This window comes from Pseudonaja textilis, chromosome 4, assembly GCF_049901715.1.
Source record: "Pseudonaja textilis isolate UNSWEBS1 chromosome 4, rPseTex1.2, whole genome shotgun sequence".
Classification (NCBI taxonomy): Eukaryota; Metazoa; Chordata; class Lepidosauria; order Squamata; family Elapidae; genus Pseudonaja; species Pseudonaja textilis.
Genome location: NC_141993.1, coordinates 47,531,953 through 47,545,164, shown reverse-complemented (window position 1 = coordinate 47,545,164; position 13,212 = coordinate 47,531,953). Strand labels below are relative to the sequence as shown.

Below are 13,212 nucleotides of genomic sequence, written 5' to 3'. Positions count from 1 at the left end.
AGACAGTGAAACAGAATTTAAACTTTATTCAACTTGTTCTTTTATATTAAGTCTCTGCATATATAGATAGATAGATAGATAGATAGATAGATAGATAGATAGATAGATAGATAGATAGATAGATATTATATATATATATATATATGGATCTTTGGTTGTTCGGGTTTTCTCTCGCGTAAGATTCGAAGTATCTAGGCAACGTTTCGATGAAGTCTCATTCATCATCTTCAGGCTTCTGTCTCCGGCTCTGTGCTTCTCAGAGTGATGTGAGATTGCAGCTGCTTCTTCCTTTTAACTGCTAGTGGGGGTGGGACTTGATTGGGTGGGGCTTGGCTGTGTTCTGATTGGGTGGGGTGTGTTCTCATTGGTAGGGGGTTTGGCTGTGTTCTGATTGGTTGGGGGGTTAGCCGTGTTCTGATTGGTTGGAGGCGTATTCTGTTCAGGTGGGGGCTTGGTTGTGCTCAGGTTAGTCTTAGTTGCTGGGGGATTTGAGTTGGTGAGCTGTGATCTTGCTGTTTGGCTTCGAGTTCGTGGTCGTGCTGCATCTTCATAGTGGGTGTCGGTTTGCTTCATGTATGGCTCGGAGGGGTTTGAAGTGGGTAGTGATGCAGCTGCAGTGCAGCTTCTGGTCCATGGTCGTGTCTCATCTTCTGAGTGGGTGTGAGTCTGTTTTCTACATGGAAGTGTGGTGGTGGCATCTTGTGTGGCTCTCATGGGTGTGGGTCTGGTGTCCTTCTTCATGTTAGGTACTCGTCTGTTCATGAGGTTCAACTAAGTTGAACTCTGTTCAACTAAGACTAACCTGAGCACAACCAAGCCCCCACCTGAACAGAACACGCCTCCAACCAATCAGAACACGGCTAACCCCCCAACCAATCAGAACACAGCCAAAACCCCTACCAATGAGAACACACCCCACCCAATCAGAACACAGCCAAGCCCCCACCCAATCAAGTCCCACCCCACTAGCAGTTAAAAGGAAGAAGCAGCTGCAATCTCACATCACTCTGAGAAGCACAGAGCCGGAGACAGAAGCCTGAAGATGATGAATGAGACTTCATCAAACGCTGCTAGATACTTCAAATCTTACGCGGGAGAAAACCCGAACAACCAAAGATCCACATACAAATACCCGCGAGAACCTCAGAAAACAAATTTTATTTATATATATATTTTTTTAAGTTTTGCTGGTACTTACATGAATGGTATTTAGCTTTGTTCAGGTATTTTCCCATGTCATTTAAAAGCACAACTACAGTGACGTGGGAAAATACTCGAACAAAGCTGAATACCATATATATATATATATATATATATATATATATATATATATATATATATATATATATATATATATATATATATACTGTCTCACCCGTGACCACGAGGTGAGAGTCCAAGTTTCCGAAGGAATATAAACAGACAGGACTAGGAACGACAGAGTTAAATTCCTTTGACTGGAGAAGTCCTTGGCAGTCTTCCAAAAGCTGCCTGCCAAGTCCGATAACAAGACAAGACCATAAATCAAAGGCAAATGCCGCACAGAGAATTTGTCAAAGCTTCTATCCCAAATAAACAAATTGTCCCGAACAAGGATTCAGAGCTAACACGCCCCCTTTTATTTCCTGAGGGGCGTGTCAGTCTCTCATCTCAGTCCCTGATTTGACATTTCCTTTTACGTTGCATTTCACGTCTATGTCTACGTCTTTGCCTTGCATCAAACCAACATTCCTGAGTCAGAGGCTCCGCTACGCTCTCCTGATTATCTGCTGACACCTGAGGCACAAGCAGGGAGGAAGGTCCTGGGGAGGAAGATGATTCCGAATCCTCCAGCAAAGCAGGCTCAAACCTCAGAGCCAAATCCTCCTCTTCCCCCTGGCTCAAGTCTGTGTCTTCCAGCAAAGCAGGGTCAAATCTTGAGGCCAAATCCCTCTCTTCCTCATTGCTTAAGTCTGTATCTTCTAACAAGGCAGGCTCAGACCTCCAAGTCACAATATCAAATATATAAATAAATAAATATCTTTCTTTCTTTCTTTCTTTCTTTCTTTCTTTCTTTCTTTCTTTCTTTCTTTCTTTCTTTCTTTCTTTCTTTCTTTCTTTCTTTCTTAAGTTTTCACGGGTACTGACGTGTATGGTATTCAGCTTTGTTTGGGTATTTTCCCATGTCATTGTAGTTGTGCTTTTAAAGTTGTAGCAACGTTTCGGCAGAATCTCATCTGCCATCATCAGGCTTCTGTATTGTGTTCATATGTATGTATGTATGTATGTATGTATGTATGTATGTATATGTATGTGTATATACACACACACACACACACACACACACACAGATACAGATACAGTATATGTGTGTGCTTGTCTATGTATGTTTGGTAAATAACTTTAAGTAAGCACTTCAAATACACTTTTAATACCATTTTGTAGACTAGGCCATTATACTTGTAGGATAAGAGTGTAAGTGGTAATTATTTATCTCAATTCAGTCCCTTAGACTTTGCAGCTTAAAAGTTAATATCTAAAGATAAACCTCAGACAGCCAACTTCGTGTAGTGGTTAAAACAACAGGCTGGAGAAAGAAAGACGTGTGGTCTGATCCCACCTTAGGCATGATGCCAATTGGGTGACCTTGAGGCAGTCACATTCTCTTAGACCTAGGAAGATGGCAGTGGCAAACAACTTCTGAAATCTTGGCAAGAAAATGGTAGGGACTCAATCCAGGCAGACACCAGGAGACAAGGCTGACGTGAAGGAAAAGAAAAAAAGCAGGATAAACTTGAAGCAGGCCCTTATTTAATTCACCATAAAATGTTTTGCCCATTTTCTTCACTTGCTTGCTCTTCATTCTTTATCACAGCTAATCTGTTAGATTTGAGTAAGATAAAGGTAGTTACGACCGCAAGTGAGCCCAAGCTTTCTGTTGTTAAGTGAGACATTTGTTAACTGAGTTTTGACCCATTTTATGACCTTCCTTACCACACTTGTTAAGTGAATCACTGCAGGGGATAAGTTAGTAACCCAGTTGTTAAGTGAATCTGGCTTCCCCATTGGCTTTGCTTGTCACACGGTCGCAAAAAAATGATCACATGACTGTGGGACACAGCAACGGTCATAAGTATGTACCAGTTGCCAAGCATCTGAATTTTGATCTCATGATCATGGGGCTGCTGCAAAGATCATAACTGTAAAAAACAATTATAAGTCATATTTTTTCAGTTCTGTTGTAACTTTGAATGGTCATTAAAGGAACTGTTATAAGTCAAGGACTACCTCTAATTGGAAGGCAAAGATATGGTTCTAGGGAAAGGGAAAGGAATTATTTGTTATGCAGTTGATTTGGCTATACTGAGACTCGCTGCTAGTGAGGCAGTGGCACCTACCCAAGTTTACTGTGAACTCTTGGGCAGACTATTCTGTTCCTGTTTTTGAACAGTGAAAAAGAAAACATGTTTTTCCATTCTGAGTAGAGGATAAAAGGCTCTTCTCTCAGTGAACTTTTTGCTTTGACTCTTTACGTTGGAGAAACATTTTTGTCTGCTTAAAGATGTTTCTGTTTCATCCTTTATTATCTGTTGCTGTAGAACAGACGTTTGAGTAGAATCTTCATATGCCAATCGGGGGGAGATATTTTGAGGAAAAATATCGACACAGGCTGAGTCAACCTTGAGTTGGTCAGGATCAAAATGCTGGCAGCCGGCAGAATTAGCCTGCAATACTTCATTCTAACCACTGCGCAACCAAGGAGCCACCACAGAAGCTACTGCTTTCTTCTAGTAGATAATAGAATAATCTAAAGTATACTAGAATAATCTTTTGTGTCAAAATAAATGGGCTATATATACTGCATTGGTAATGAGACTACTGAGTATTCCAATAATTTACTGCAGGGCAAGTTAATGTGCAGTGGCTGGTGGATTTTCCTCCCGATAAGGGAAAAATCATTATCTTCTCCCTAATGTGGGTGGGGAGGGAAATTCTTATAGATGGCTAAAATGGTAGGTGAGCTATCTGTCAAAACCTGATGGCGATGTGATGGTTGACAATAAAGCACAGAAGATTGGTCCCAATTATGACCACTGCAGTAGCAGCTGATTCCCTCACAGTTTACACACACACACACACACACACACACACACACACCCACCACCTGAGTCAGGTGCTTTCAGAATCCTTTTCTGCTTTACTCGGAAGCTACCAGCGTGTTTGACTTGACCACACATGCAGATTTTTTGGAAATAAAAGTGTGAAATCTCTCTCTACAGCCAGCATTGCAACCGCACACAACCCTACAACATGTCTGCAGATTGCCAGTGACACACTGGCTCAGTGAGAAATGAACTTCCTGCTTTAGCCAATGCAGCTGTTCTGTTTGCTCTGCCAATCCATACACAGCCGTATGGAGACCAGAGGGGAGATCCCACCATTTTCTACATTGTTAGCTTAGTCACAATACAGCAAAGCTTACACTAAGAAGAAATGAAAATTTCAACTGTAGTTCAGAAAAATTACAAAGCCAGATGATATTACAAGAAAGAAACTTGTGTCCTATTAGCTACTCAACTTGAATGAAGTATATGTAAAAGTTGCCTTCTGGTTGTATTTTTCCCCCATGAATTTGCCTTATCTTTCAAAAAGGAAATGTTGCTGTACTATGTACCTTAAGACAATGAATTTAATGTGCTTTTTTTCTTCATATTTTATCAAGAAATACTGAATATAAGCACTTCATGGTTTTGCTCAGAAATGCATAGTTTTAGATGAAGCTGTTCAACTAGAAGATATTTTTTGAAAAAAACCTAAAGCACTGGAAACTAAAATTAGTTTTGGTTTCCAAAGCTAATTTCTAAAGGTTCTTTGCTTTTATGTATTTTTTTCAGCCAACACTGTTTTCCATATTTTAGTTACTATTGATCCAAAGGAAGAGATTTCTCACATTTCGGGGTTTTGCAATGGGAGAGCTTGCAATTAATAGAAAACAATAGAATTATTTTTTATGCTACAGTTGCAATGAAAAAAAAATAGTTGAATTAATTGACACAGATTTCTGAGTAATTTTACCAATTTCCTCAAAACCTTTGCCCTAAATGAGTAACTAAATGAGCATAGCCACCAGAGATGGTATTATGTACCAATTTGATTACAGTTCTCATTTTTCTTAAGATTATATAAATAAATCTTCATTCCCTAAATTATCTTTTATGTAAAATATAAAGTACTTTTCTTTGCTCAGAACCTAGCTGTACCCATGTCTCAAGTTCAGGCTTTATTATAAGAAGGAAAAAAACAAATCTGCATGCACACATACATACATACATTCTATAATTTTTAAAAAAACTCAAGGCAGCAACTATACTTCTCTCTCCTTTTTTCCCCACAACAACAGTCCTGTGAAGTGAGTTGGGCTGAAAGAAAATGACTGATTCAAAGTCACTCAGCCAGCTTTCGTTTTCAACATTAGCTATAACCCTTCGATGATATTCTCCATTCCCTCCCTCCCCTCTGTTAAATATTGGGATTTTTTAATAGTATTTCCATTCTATAAATGGAAAACAAAATTTCTGGTAATTTTGGCTATTTATCATGAGTGTTTTACTAGTTTAAGGATACTTTGTTATTTCTTAACAAAATTAAAGTACAATGTTTTTTATAATAACCATATATTTAATGTCTTTAATTATTTCATCTTTCTTTCCCATTCATACTTAATTTTTTTAATCTTGTCATGAAGTCAGCCTTAAAATATGCTCAGTTTTCTGTCAGAAACAATAGTTTTCACTTGACCTCCATGGTATCAACTGGGGGCTTCCCACAGGCCACTTTCATTCAAGTCTTCAATTTTACTCTTTGTGATGATTTTATTTACAATTGACTGGAATAAATATGTAAAAATAACTGGTAACTCTGCATGTTGCTTCTATTTATGTCTCCCGACAGTTGGTTTATTGACAGATACAGACTCACTGCAAATGGTTACGCACATATGCAGTAGTTATAGATAAAGCTTTTCTTCTGAAGAAGAAATATTCTGAATAAAGTTTACTTTCCCTTTCTCCTTTTTCTTTTTCCATAGGGTTTTGGCTAGTATGGACGATCATCATCATTTTGAGTTGTTGTTGTGTCTGCCACCACCGACGCGCCAAACACAGACTTCAGGCACAACAAAGGCAACATGAAATTAACTTGATTGCTTACCGTGAAGCTCATAACTACTCCAGCCTGCCATTTTATTTCCGTATGTACTGCATGCAAGGAGTAGCTGTCTTCAAAGACCAAGACCAAAATATTGCTATATTGAGAGGAGACATGACTACAAGAGGGTTCCCCCCCCCCCAAAAAAAAAAACAAAAAGTGACAGGAATGGTACAGAAAGGTTGGTTGATAAGGAGAGAGTGCAGGTTAATAATATCCTGAGAGACTGCACCCTATCCTTTCTAGCAATTTGACTGTTCTAGTTGAAGCTGGCTAACCTTTATTGATGTAGGCAAAATTTAAGTTGTATAGGTGACTGACTGAAAAACAAAGATAAAACCATGAGCTAACTTTGTATCAAGCATGGTAAAGGTATATTTCTTTTTGAATTATCTTTCAGATCTACTGTAAAAAGGAACAAAAAGCATATTTGCTGATTAGTCTGAACAAAATCAGTAGCAGTAATAAAAGCTGAGCTGTTTTTATTTTTTTAATATTTTCCCTCTGTGACTAATACAACATCAGTGTCATGGAGCTATTATAAAAAGGAGCTGCCGTATATCACTAGAATGCAAAAGGATCTAGATATTTGAGATCTGTTGTTATTAGTATTTGTAATAGTGTCTGATGCCACTTTTCTATCTGTGTTTTACTAAAAAATGTAGACATATATTTAGTAAATCAAGAGCAGGCAGTCTGAGAATTTCCAGTGTTCCTCAGTGCAATTACTATACATCCCATATAATATCACAGTTTATGAGAACTATGACCCCAAATATCTGCAGGATATCAGTGTTAAATTTGGTAAGGGGTAAGAAAGGGAAATATGGAAAGAAAAAGTAAGTAAAGGGAAGGTACATGTCAAGTTTATTTCTGAGAAATACCGTAGTTAAAGGGATCTCTAGTTTTACAATAGATGGTAAGATATCTATATATTTTCTTTTCCTCTCCAGAATTTTGTTTAGTCATGAGCCGGATAATTAATTTAGCATCACTGGTATTAAAAGCCACTTAAATTGCTTGTATGAATTCTGGGTTTGAATATTGCCTGCATGTTACAGCATAAGCAGTTGTTACTTCCTAAATAAAGTAAGAAATTGAGATTTTTGTAAAAAATAAAATAGCTAGAAATGTACTTATATAGAACAAAATGTGTCTTGTAATTTAGATTTCAATGTGATTTAGATTTCATCTATATAGAAATATGGAAGTAACTTGTCCTCCCTACCTCCCCATTTAGGATTTTTGCCAAATTATTTACTACCTCCCTATGAGGAAGTGGTGAATCGACCTCCAACCCCTCCCCCACCATATAGTGCCTTACATCAGCAATGCATTCCACCTGGCAATGGCAGTACAGCACCAGATACAAGAAACCTACAGCCAGCTCAGGCAGGCACGCTGTCAGGAGCAGAAAGCAATAATGAAAATATGGACAGCACTGCCTCTCCAAGCATCGGGCATTCGGAATCCTCCAGTCCACCAGTTGAACGATCAACTTCCAAAGCAACATGTGGTGAACCAAGGAATTCCAGCAGCAGAATGGAATTAGAAGATGAGGTTGACCATGTATCTACTTCTGATAAGGAGCCAGAGTGCAAGGAAGAATTGCTTAAGGATTACAACTCAGAAAGCTTAGATCAAAACAGTGCTTTTTCAGATGCTAAAGACAAGACACCAGGCAGACACCGAAGGTTTACCGGAGATTCAGGCATTGAAATCTGTATCTGTAACCAGGACCACCATGATAATGATCTCAAGGAGTTAGATGGGTTCATTGATGATGGATCCATGGACTTCTGTGATAGTTGCAGTGGCCATCCACCCCATGGAGATGAGGAAGAAGGGCTTGTCAGTGCTTCAGATGAACAGCATGGAGAGCACAACCATCACCACCTCTCCAGACAACCTGTGTGTGTGCTCCTGAACACCATAAATGAGCAGGACTCTCCAAACTCTTATACCAATACATCTCCCAGCTAAAACAACATCAGAAGGGAAGATCTACAAAATGATAAATAAAACCAAAACCAAATTGGTTCATCTTTTTCTTCAGATGTAACTATGGGAATAATTTAAAATCTGTTCAGAAGGGGGCAGATGTGTTTAGGCTTTTCTTTTCTTCTTTTTGTGCTAAAATTGCCTCTTCTGTCCTCTGACTGGTTAGAGACTTGATTTAAAGTGTGATCATTTATATAGAGAGAAAAGGGGAAAAACACTTCCTATTGCTGATTTTGGTGATGGTTTATTTGGTTGGTTGTCACCTTAAAAGTTTTCAGGATCTGCTTTATGTTCTGATCAGAAACTTTAAACTAGTGAGAACAAGGAGTACTAACTAGTGTTTTACACCCCTCTCTTCCCCCCGCCCGTCTTATTAGTGTATTCCCCCCCACCCCCCTTTTCAGGTGTCTTCCCAAAGCCTGTGGCATTTGATAGCCCTGGCAATACGTTTAGGTAGTATGGAGAAGTTAGGTACTATGGAGAAGTTGAAATAAACTCCCCAAAGACCGGGTTGTTACGGTTTTTGCTTTTAGCCAATAGAATGCATCTCTGGTGCATTTTGATTACAACAGTCTGTAATAAATGTTTTCTTCTTGAAGCTGGTAAAGGACCAGTTTCTTTCAAAAACAAAACCGTTAGCCAAAAACACAGCATTTATGCAAGAGGGGCCTTCAGACATTTTGCCCTTTATTTTATTTTTAAGGCAAATGTGTAGCTATAGGTTGAGACTCCTTGAAGAAGTTCTCCTTTTCCAGTACTTGGTCTTTACGTAACTTGCAACTAGTATGCTGCAGTGCAAAAGGACAGGGGCGTTGCAATTTCAGACCAGCACACTAGTTAAAAATGACAAAACCAAAACATACAAAAGAACAGGGCTGTCTTCAGGTGCCTTCAGATTTCAGCGATGCTTTTTGAACAAATGGAGAAATCAATTCATTGCAAATGGATAATTTGCAACATTAATGTGGAAGACCTGTGCAGTATTTTCTTTCCTTAGTCCAAAAGTTAGTATGATTCTAACAAGTGACCACTTAAAAGAACTGAGTGTCTGTGTCTCGCTCTCTTGAAAGCGGCACAGGCTACTGTACAATGTATGTGAGTATGTGTGTGTGTGTGTGTGTGTGTGTGTGTGTGTGTGTGTGTGTGTGTGTGTCTGCATGTGTGTTTCCTACTGGTAAGATGAAATTTGCTGCTGTAAGACTGCAGGAAAAAAAAAAGACTGTTGCTTTGCTTTAACCAAACAATGGAAGTTTTGTTAGTAACACCACCAAAGGGAAGGGGAAGAAACTCAGAACAACTGAAACTAACATTCCTCGGAGTGTTCCTGTGGAAGAGACCAACCCTTGGTTTCTATATTAAGTGTGATGGACATCTCTTTTTATTTTCCCCTTTCCCTTTTTCTTGAATTACGGTTGTCTGGGTCATTTATTGTTATAAAATAGACTTTCAGATTTGATTGTTTGAACCAAAATTGGTTTGAAATATGGTGTAAACCCAAATATAATGCCTTTTTTCTGATAATTCCTTGTGTTTCATTTTCTTTGGGAAAAAATAGAACAGAAACATCACAATGAAAAATGTTTTGTTTACATTTGATCAAGGAATTCTGATCATAATACAGAGTAAAGTAGATAGAACTTAATGCTTAACAGATATACTGTCAGTAGCAGATATCCATTTATATACAGCTATACAGTGAAAATAGCAATACTGTAGAAGCCAGAGCTGCACCTTTTCACTAGACTATTCTTCACATCTTGCTTACTGCCATGGGAAAACCAGGGCAAATAAGTTGATATCAAATGTCTTACTTTTGGAAGAATATTTTTATTTATTTATGAATTATGCAGAAGTAGAAAAGAAACCTGATGTTATTTGTTTTAATATTTGTTCATCAGTGATCAAAATCCCACTGTAACTTTATGGTTTGAATTGCATTACATTAAATTGCTTGGTGACATTGAGTTTAATTTCATACCCAGAAAAATCTAGATAGAACATTACTAGCTATCATGATTTATATATAGTTAATTAATGGAAATGGACAATTGGGATGGATAGAATTTCATTTGCATCAAAGCTGTTTTACATTCTGGTCTTTTGGTGCGTACCTGCGCTATTATGGACTTTAGAGCCATATCCAGCCATTTTATGCATATATCATTTGGCCTAATAATTGAAGAGAGCAGTACTGAAGCAAATCACAAACTAACCTGTAAGATGGTAAGACACTCTGGTACTCTGTGAGATTTGATTCTATTTCCTAATAAGACTACAATTATTATAGTATATGTTAAGTGCTATATTTGTATACACAAAATGCTGTATCCACAATACAAAATGAGAATGTAGCAGATAGTTGTTTGAGAAAATGCATTATCAAGTCATCTCTCCCCCTCTCCCTCCGTGTGTGTGTGTGTGTGTGTGTGTGTGTGTGTGTGTGTGTGTGTGTGAGAGAGAGAGAGAGAGAGAGAGAGAGAGAGAGAAATCCGGTTCACAATCCATTGGCTCAGTGGTGGTCGTTGACTGAAACTTATAAGGGAATATCACTACCGCCATCTTGAGTCCAGAAGCAGTTGCATAGATGGAAGGCATAGACATTTTGGTGAGGTACTGATGTTTAGTACTGTAAGCAGCCAGTACCCTCTGATGTTCTGCTATTGATAAGATGGCTATTATATCAATATACCTCAGTGCGACGCAAAGACCAAGGGTCCTCTCAAGAAGACTGTGTCTGCTGCTAACTTTTACAGCTACAGGATAATGGAGCGTGATGGTGAAGATTGCTACCTACTGTTGTTCCACAATCTTGTGAGGCAACTGGCAGTTGGGACAGAGTTCTTTTTAGGTGGGGAGGGGGAGTAGAATTCCCTAGCATCAGAGCAGGTTAATTACTGTATTAAGAAATAGTAATGATCTGATGGTCATTTCAGAAAATTCTTTTTTAGGACCAAGAGCTCAAGAGGAACATATGTGCCAAATTTCAAGTTTGTAGGCTTTATAGTTATGAAGATTTCGTGATGTATGAGTGATACTTGGCTAATATATTTCTAAGGTTTCATTTTTGGAAGAAGCAAACAGCAAAATACCATACAATCTGTTCTTCCTAATACAACTACAGATATATATATAATCTGTAGTTGTATTAGGAAGAACAGATTGTATGGTATTTTGCTGTTTGCTTCTTCCAAAAATGAAACCTTAGGATTGTATTAGGAAGAACAGATTGTATGGTATTTTGCTGTTTGCTTCTTCCAAAAATGAAACCTTAGGAATCATTCTGTAAGAACACTTCTAAATCAGAAAAATATTTGCAAATCCAACATCTTTTTTTCCTAGAACATGTTTTGTAACTGTTTACAAACTGGTTTTGAAAGCAACAGTTTTTCAGAGTTTCAAACTGAATAGTATTTATAAAAATGATAATTCCATATAGCAGTCATGATCAATAGGCTTTAATATACTCAATTTATGCAATGTATTTATCTAACACAGCCTTCCTAAATTGGTACCAAAATATCTTTTTGGTATAGCAGTAAAGATATCCAACCATCTTCTTTTATAAAATCATAATGTTAGTACTGGCAACTTTTTATGAGATGTTTTTTAAACCCTAGAAATATAAAAAAACTCCAGGAATTGAAAAACTGCTTTATGCTGTAATATTTTTGCCATCTTCCTGAACATAAGAAATACACATTTATAATGTCTTGACATAATGTCTTGGAAATACAAAATGACCTTATTACTCTAGTTATATTGGCATTCCTGCAGATTTCTATCCAAATAACAGATAAACCCAAACCAGATTTTACCTCCCAAACAGTATTCCCAGCAACAAAACAGTTATAACCATCTTATACTGAACTATTTCTGTCATGTTCTGTACATATGAGACAAAATGTTCTATTGTGTTAATTGCACATTAACCCCAAACTAAATAACTACTGTTGTTTTACAAAAACTTATCATTTAATCTCATTTTTCCAAAGATTGTAATTTAACTATTTTCCTCTGAAAACTAGTATTGAGTTAGAAGTTAAGAATTAAAATACCAATAACAATCTGGTATTTTGGGAATAGCAAATAGCATCTGGTTGAAAAGGGCTGAAGAAATCAAGTGAACGTTGTTCTAAAAATTTTAATTTCTACCAATAACCAGAAGTTTCATAGATTATACATTGTGCAATATGCTTTAGGATCTCTAACCCATGACTCTCATTGGTTAGTATATATTATGAAAAGGAAGAAAAGCATATTTTTCTTCTTGCAATGCATATTTTTATAATTTTTGTGTCCAATAGTCATTTTAACTAAAGTAGTTGAAACATTTTCAAATGGATTTTTGCTTTGAGATAGCTATGGAGGTTGGTTTCACACTTGCTAACATAAGCCCAAATGAATTAGAGTTTGGCTTGGTATGAAATGTCAACTCAGTCACTAAGTTAATGTAATTAGTTCCTAATGCCAAATTCTTTTCTATTTTCAGTTAAGGCATTGCTAAAGCTTTCTCCCCCAAATGTAGAGCAAGTATACACTTAATGTTGATTGCCTTACTTGCGCTTTTATTGCATGTTCATCAAGATAAATCATTTTGATCTTTACAACATATTTGTATTGCATTTGAATCATAGAGGGGCCTTAGAATCACAGAGAAATAATATAGAATGCAATATGTTCTTTGAATGATTTTTGATGACAGTACAAGTGGCTGTTACTTCTGGAAAGCCCAAGTGAAGGAAATCTAAGCTCATCCAAAAGGTGCCAAATTCTCCTATGTATGCTCCAGGCAATTTATGCTTAGTGTACATATCTAAGGGTAAGTAAGCAAAGCAGCTCTTAACTTCCTCAGTGCCAAACCCTCATCAGTACATTTGAAACATGAGCCGAGAATTTATTTCTGGGTTTATTTGTAATCAAAGAGCAGCTGTGTTCTGAGGGTGAATGTTTTTCCAGTTCACTTGGCCATATGCCCAGTTTAGAGAGCCTACAGGTATTTTAGCATTATTCTCCAATCCCCTATTG

The 13,212-nt window shown here is 37.4% G+C and overlaps 1 protein-coding gene across 2 annotated transcripts in view; it reads left to right on the top strand.

Annotated features, from left to right (window-relative positions):
* The window catches only part of WBP1L (WW domain binding protein 1 like), a 40,649-nt gene extending 30,941 nt beyond the window's left edge, over positions 1-9,708 (top strand). For both annotated transcript variants that reach the window (XM_026704692.2, XM_026704693.2), the window contains exons 3-4: positions 6,068-6,229; positions 7,427-9,708. In XM_026704692.2, coding sequence (XP_026560477.2) covers positions 6,068-6,229; positions 7,427-8,169 — 905 coding nt within the window. In that variant the 3' untranslated portion in view covers positions 8,170-9,708. The remainder of the gene's footprint in view (positions 1-6,067; positions 6,230-7,426) is intronic.
* The last annotated feature ends 3,504 nt before the right edge of the window (positions 9,709-13,212 follow it).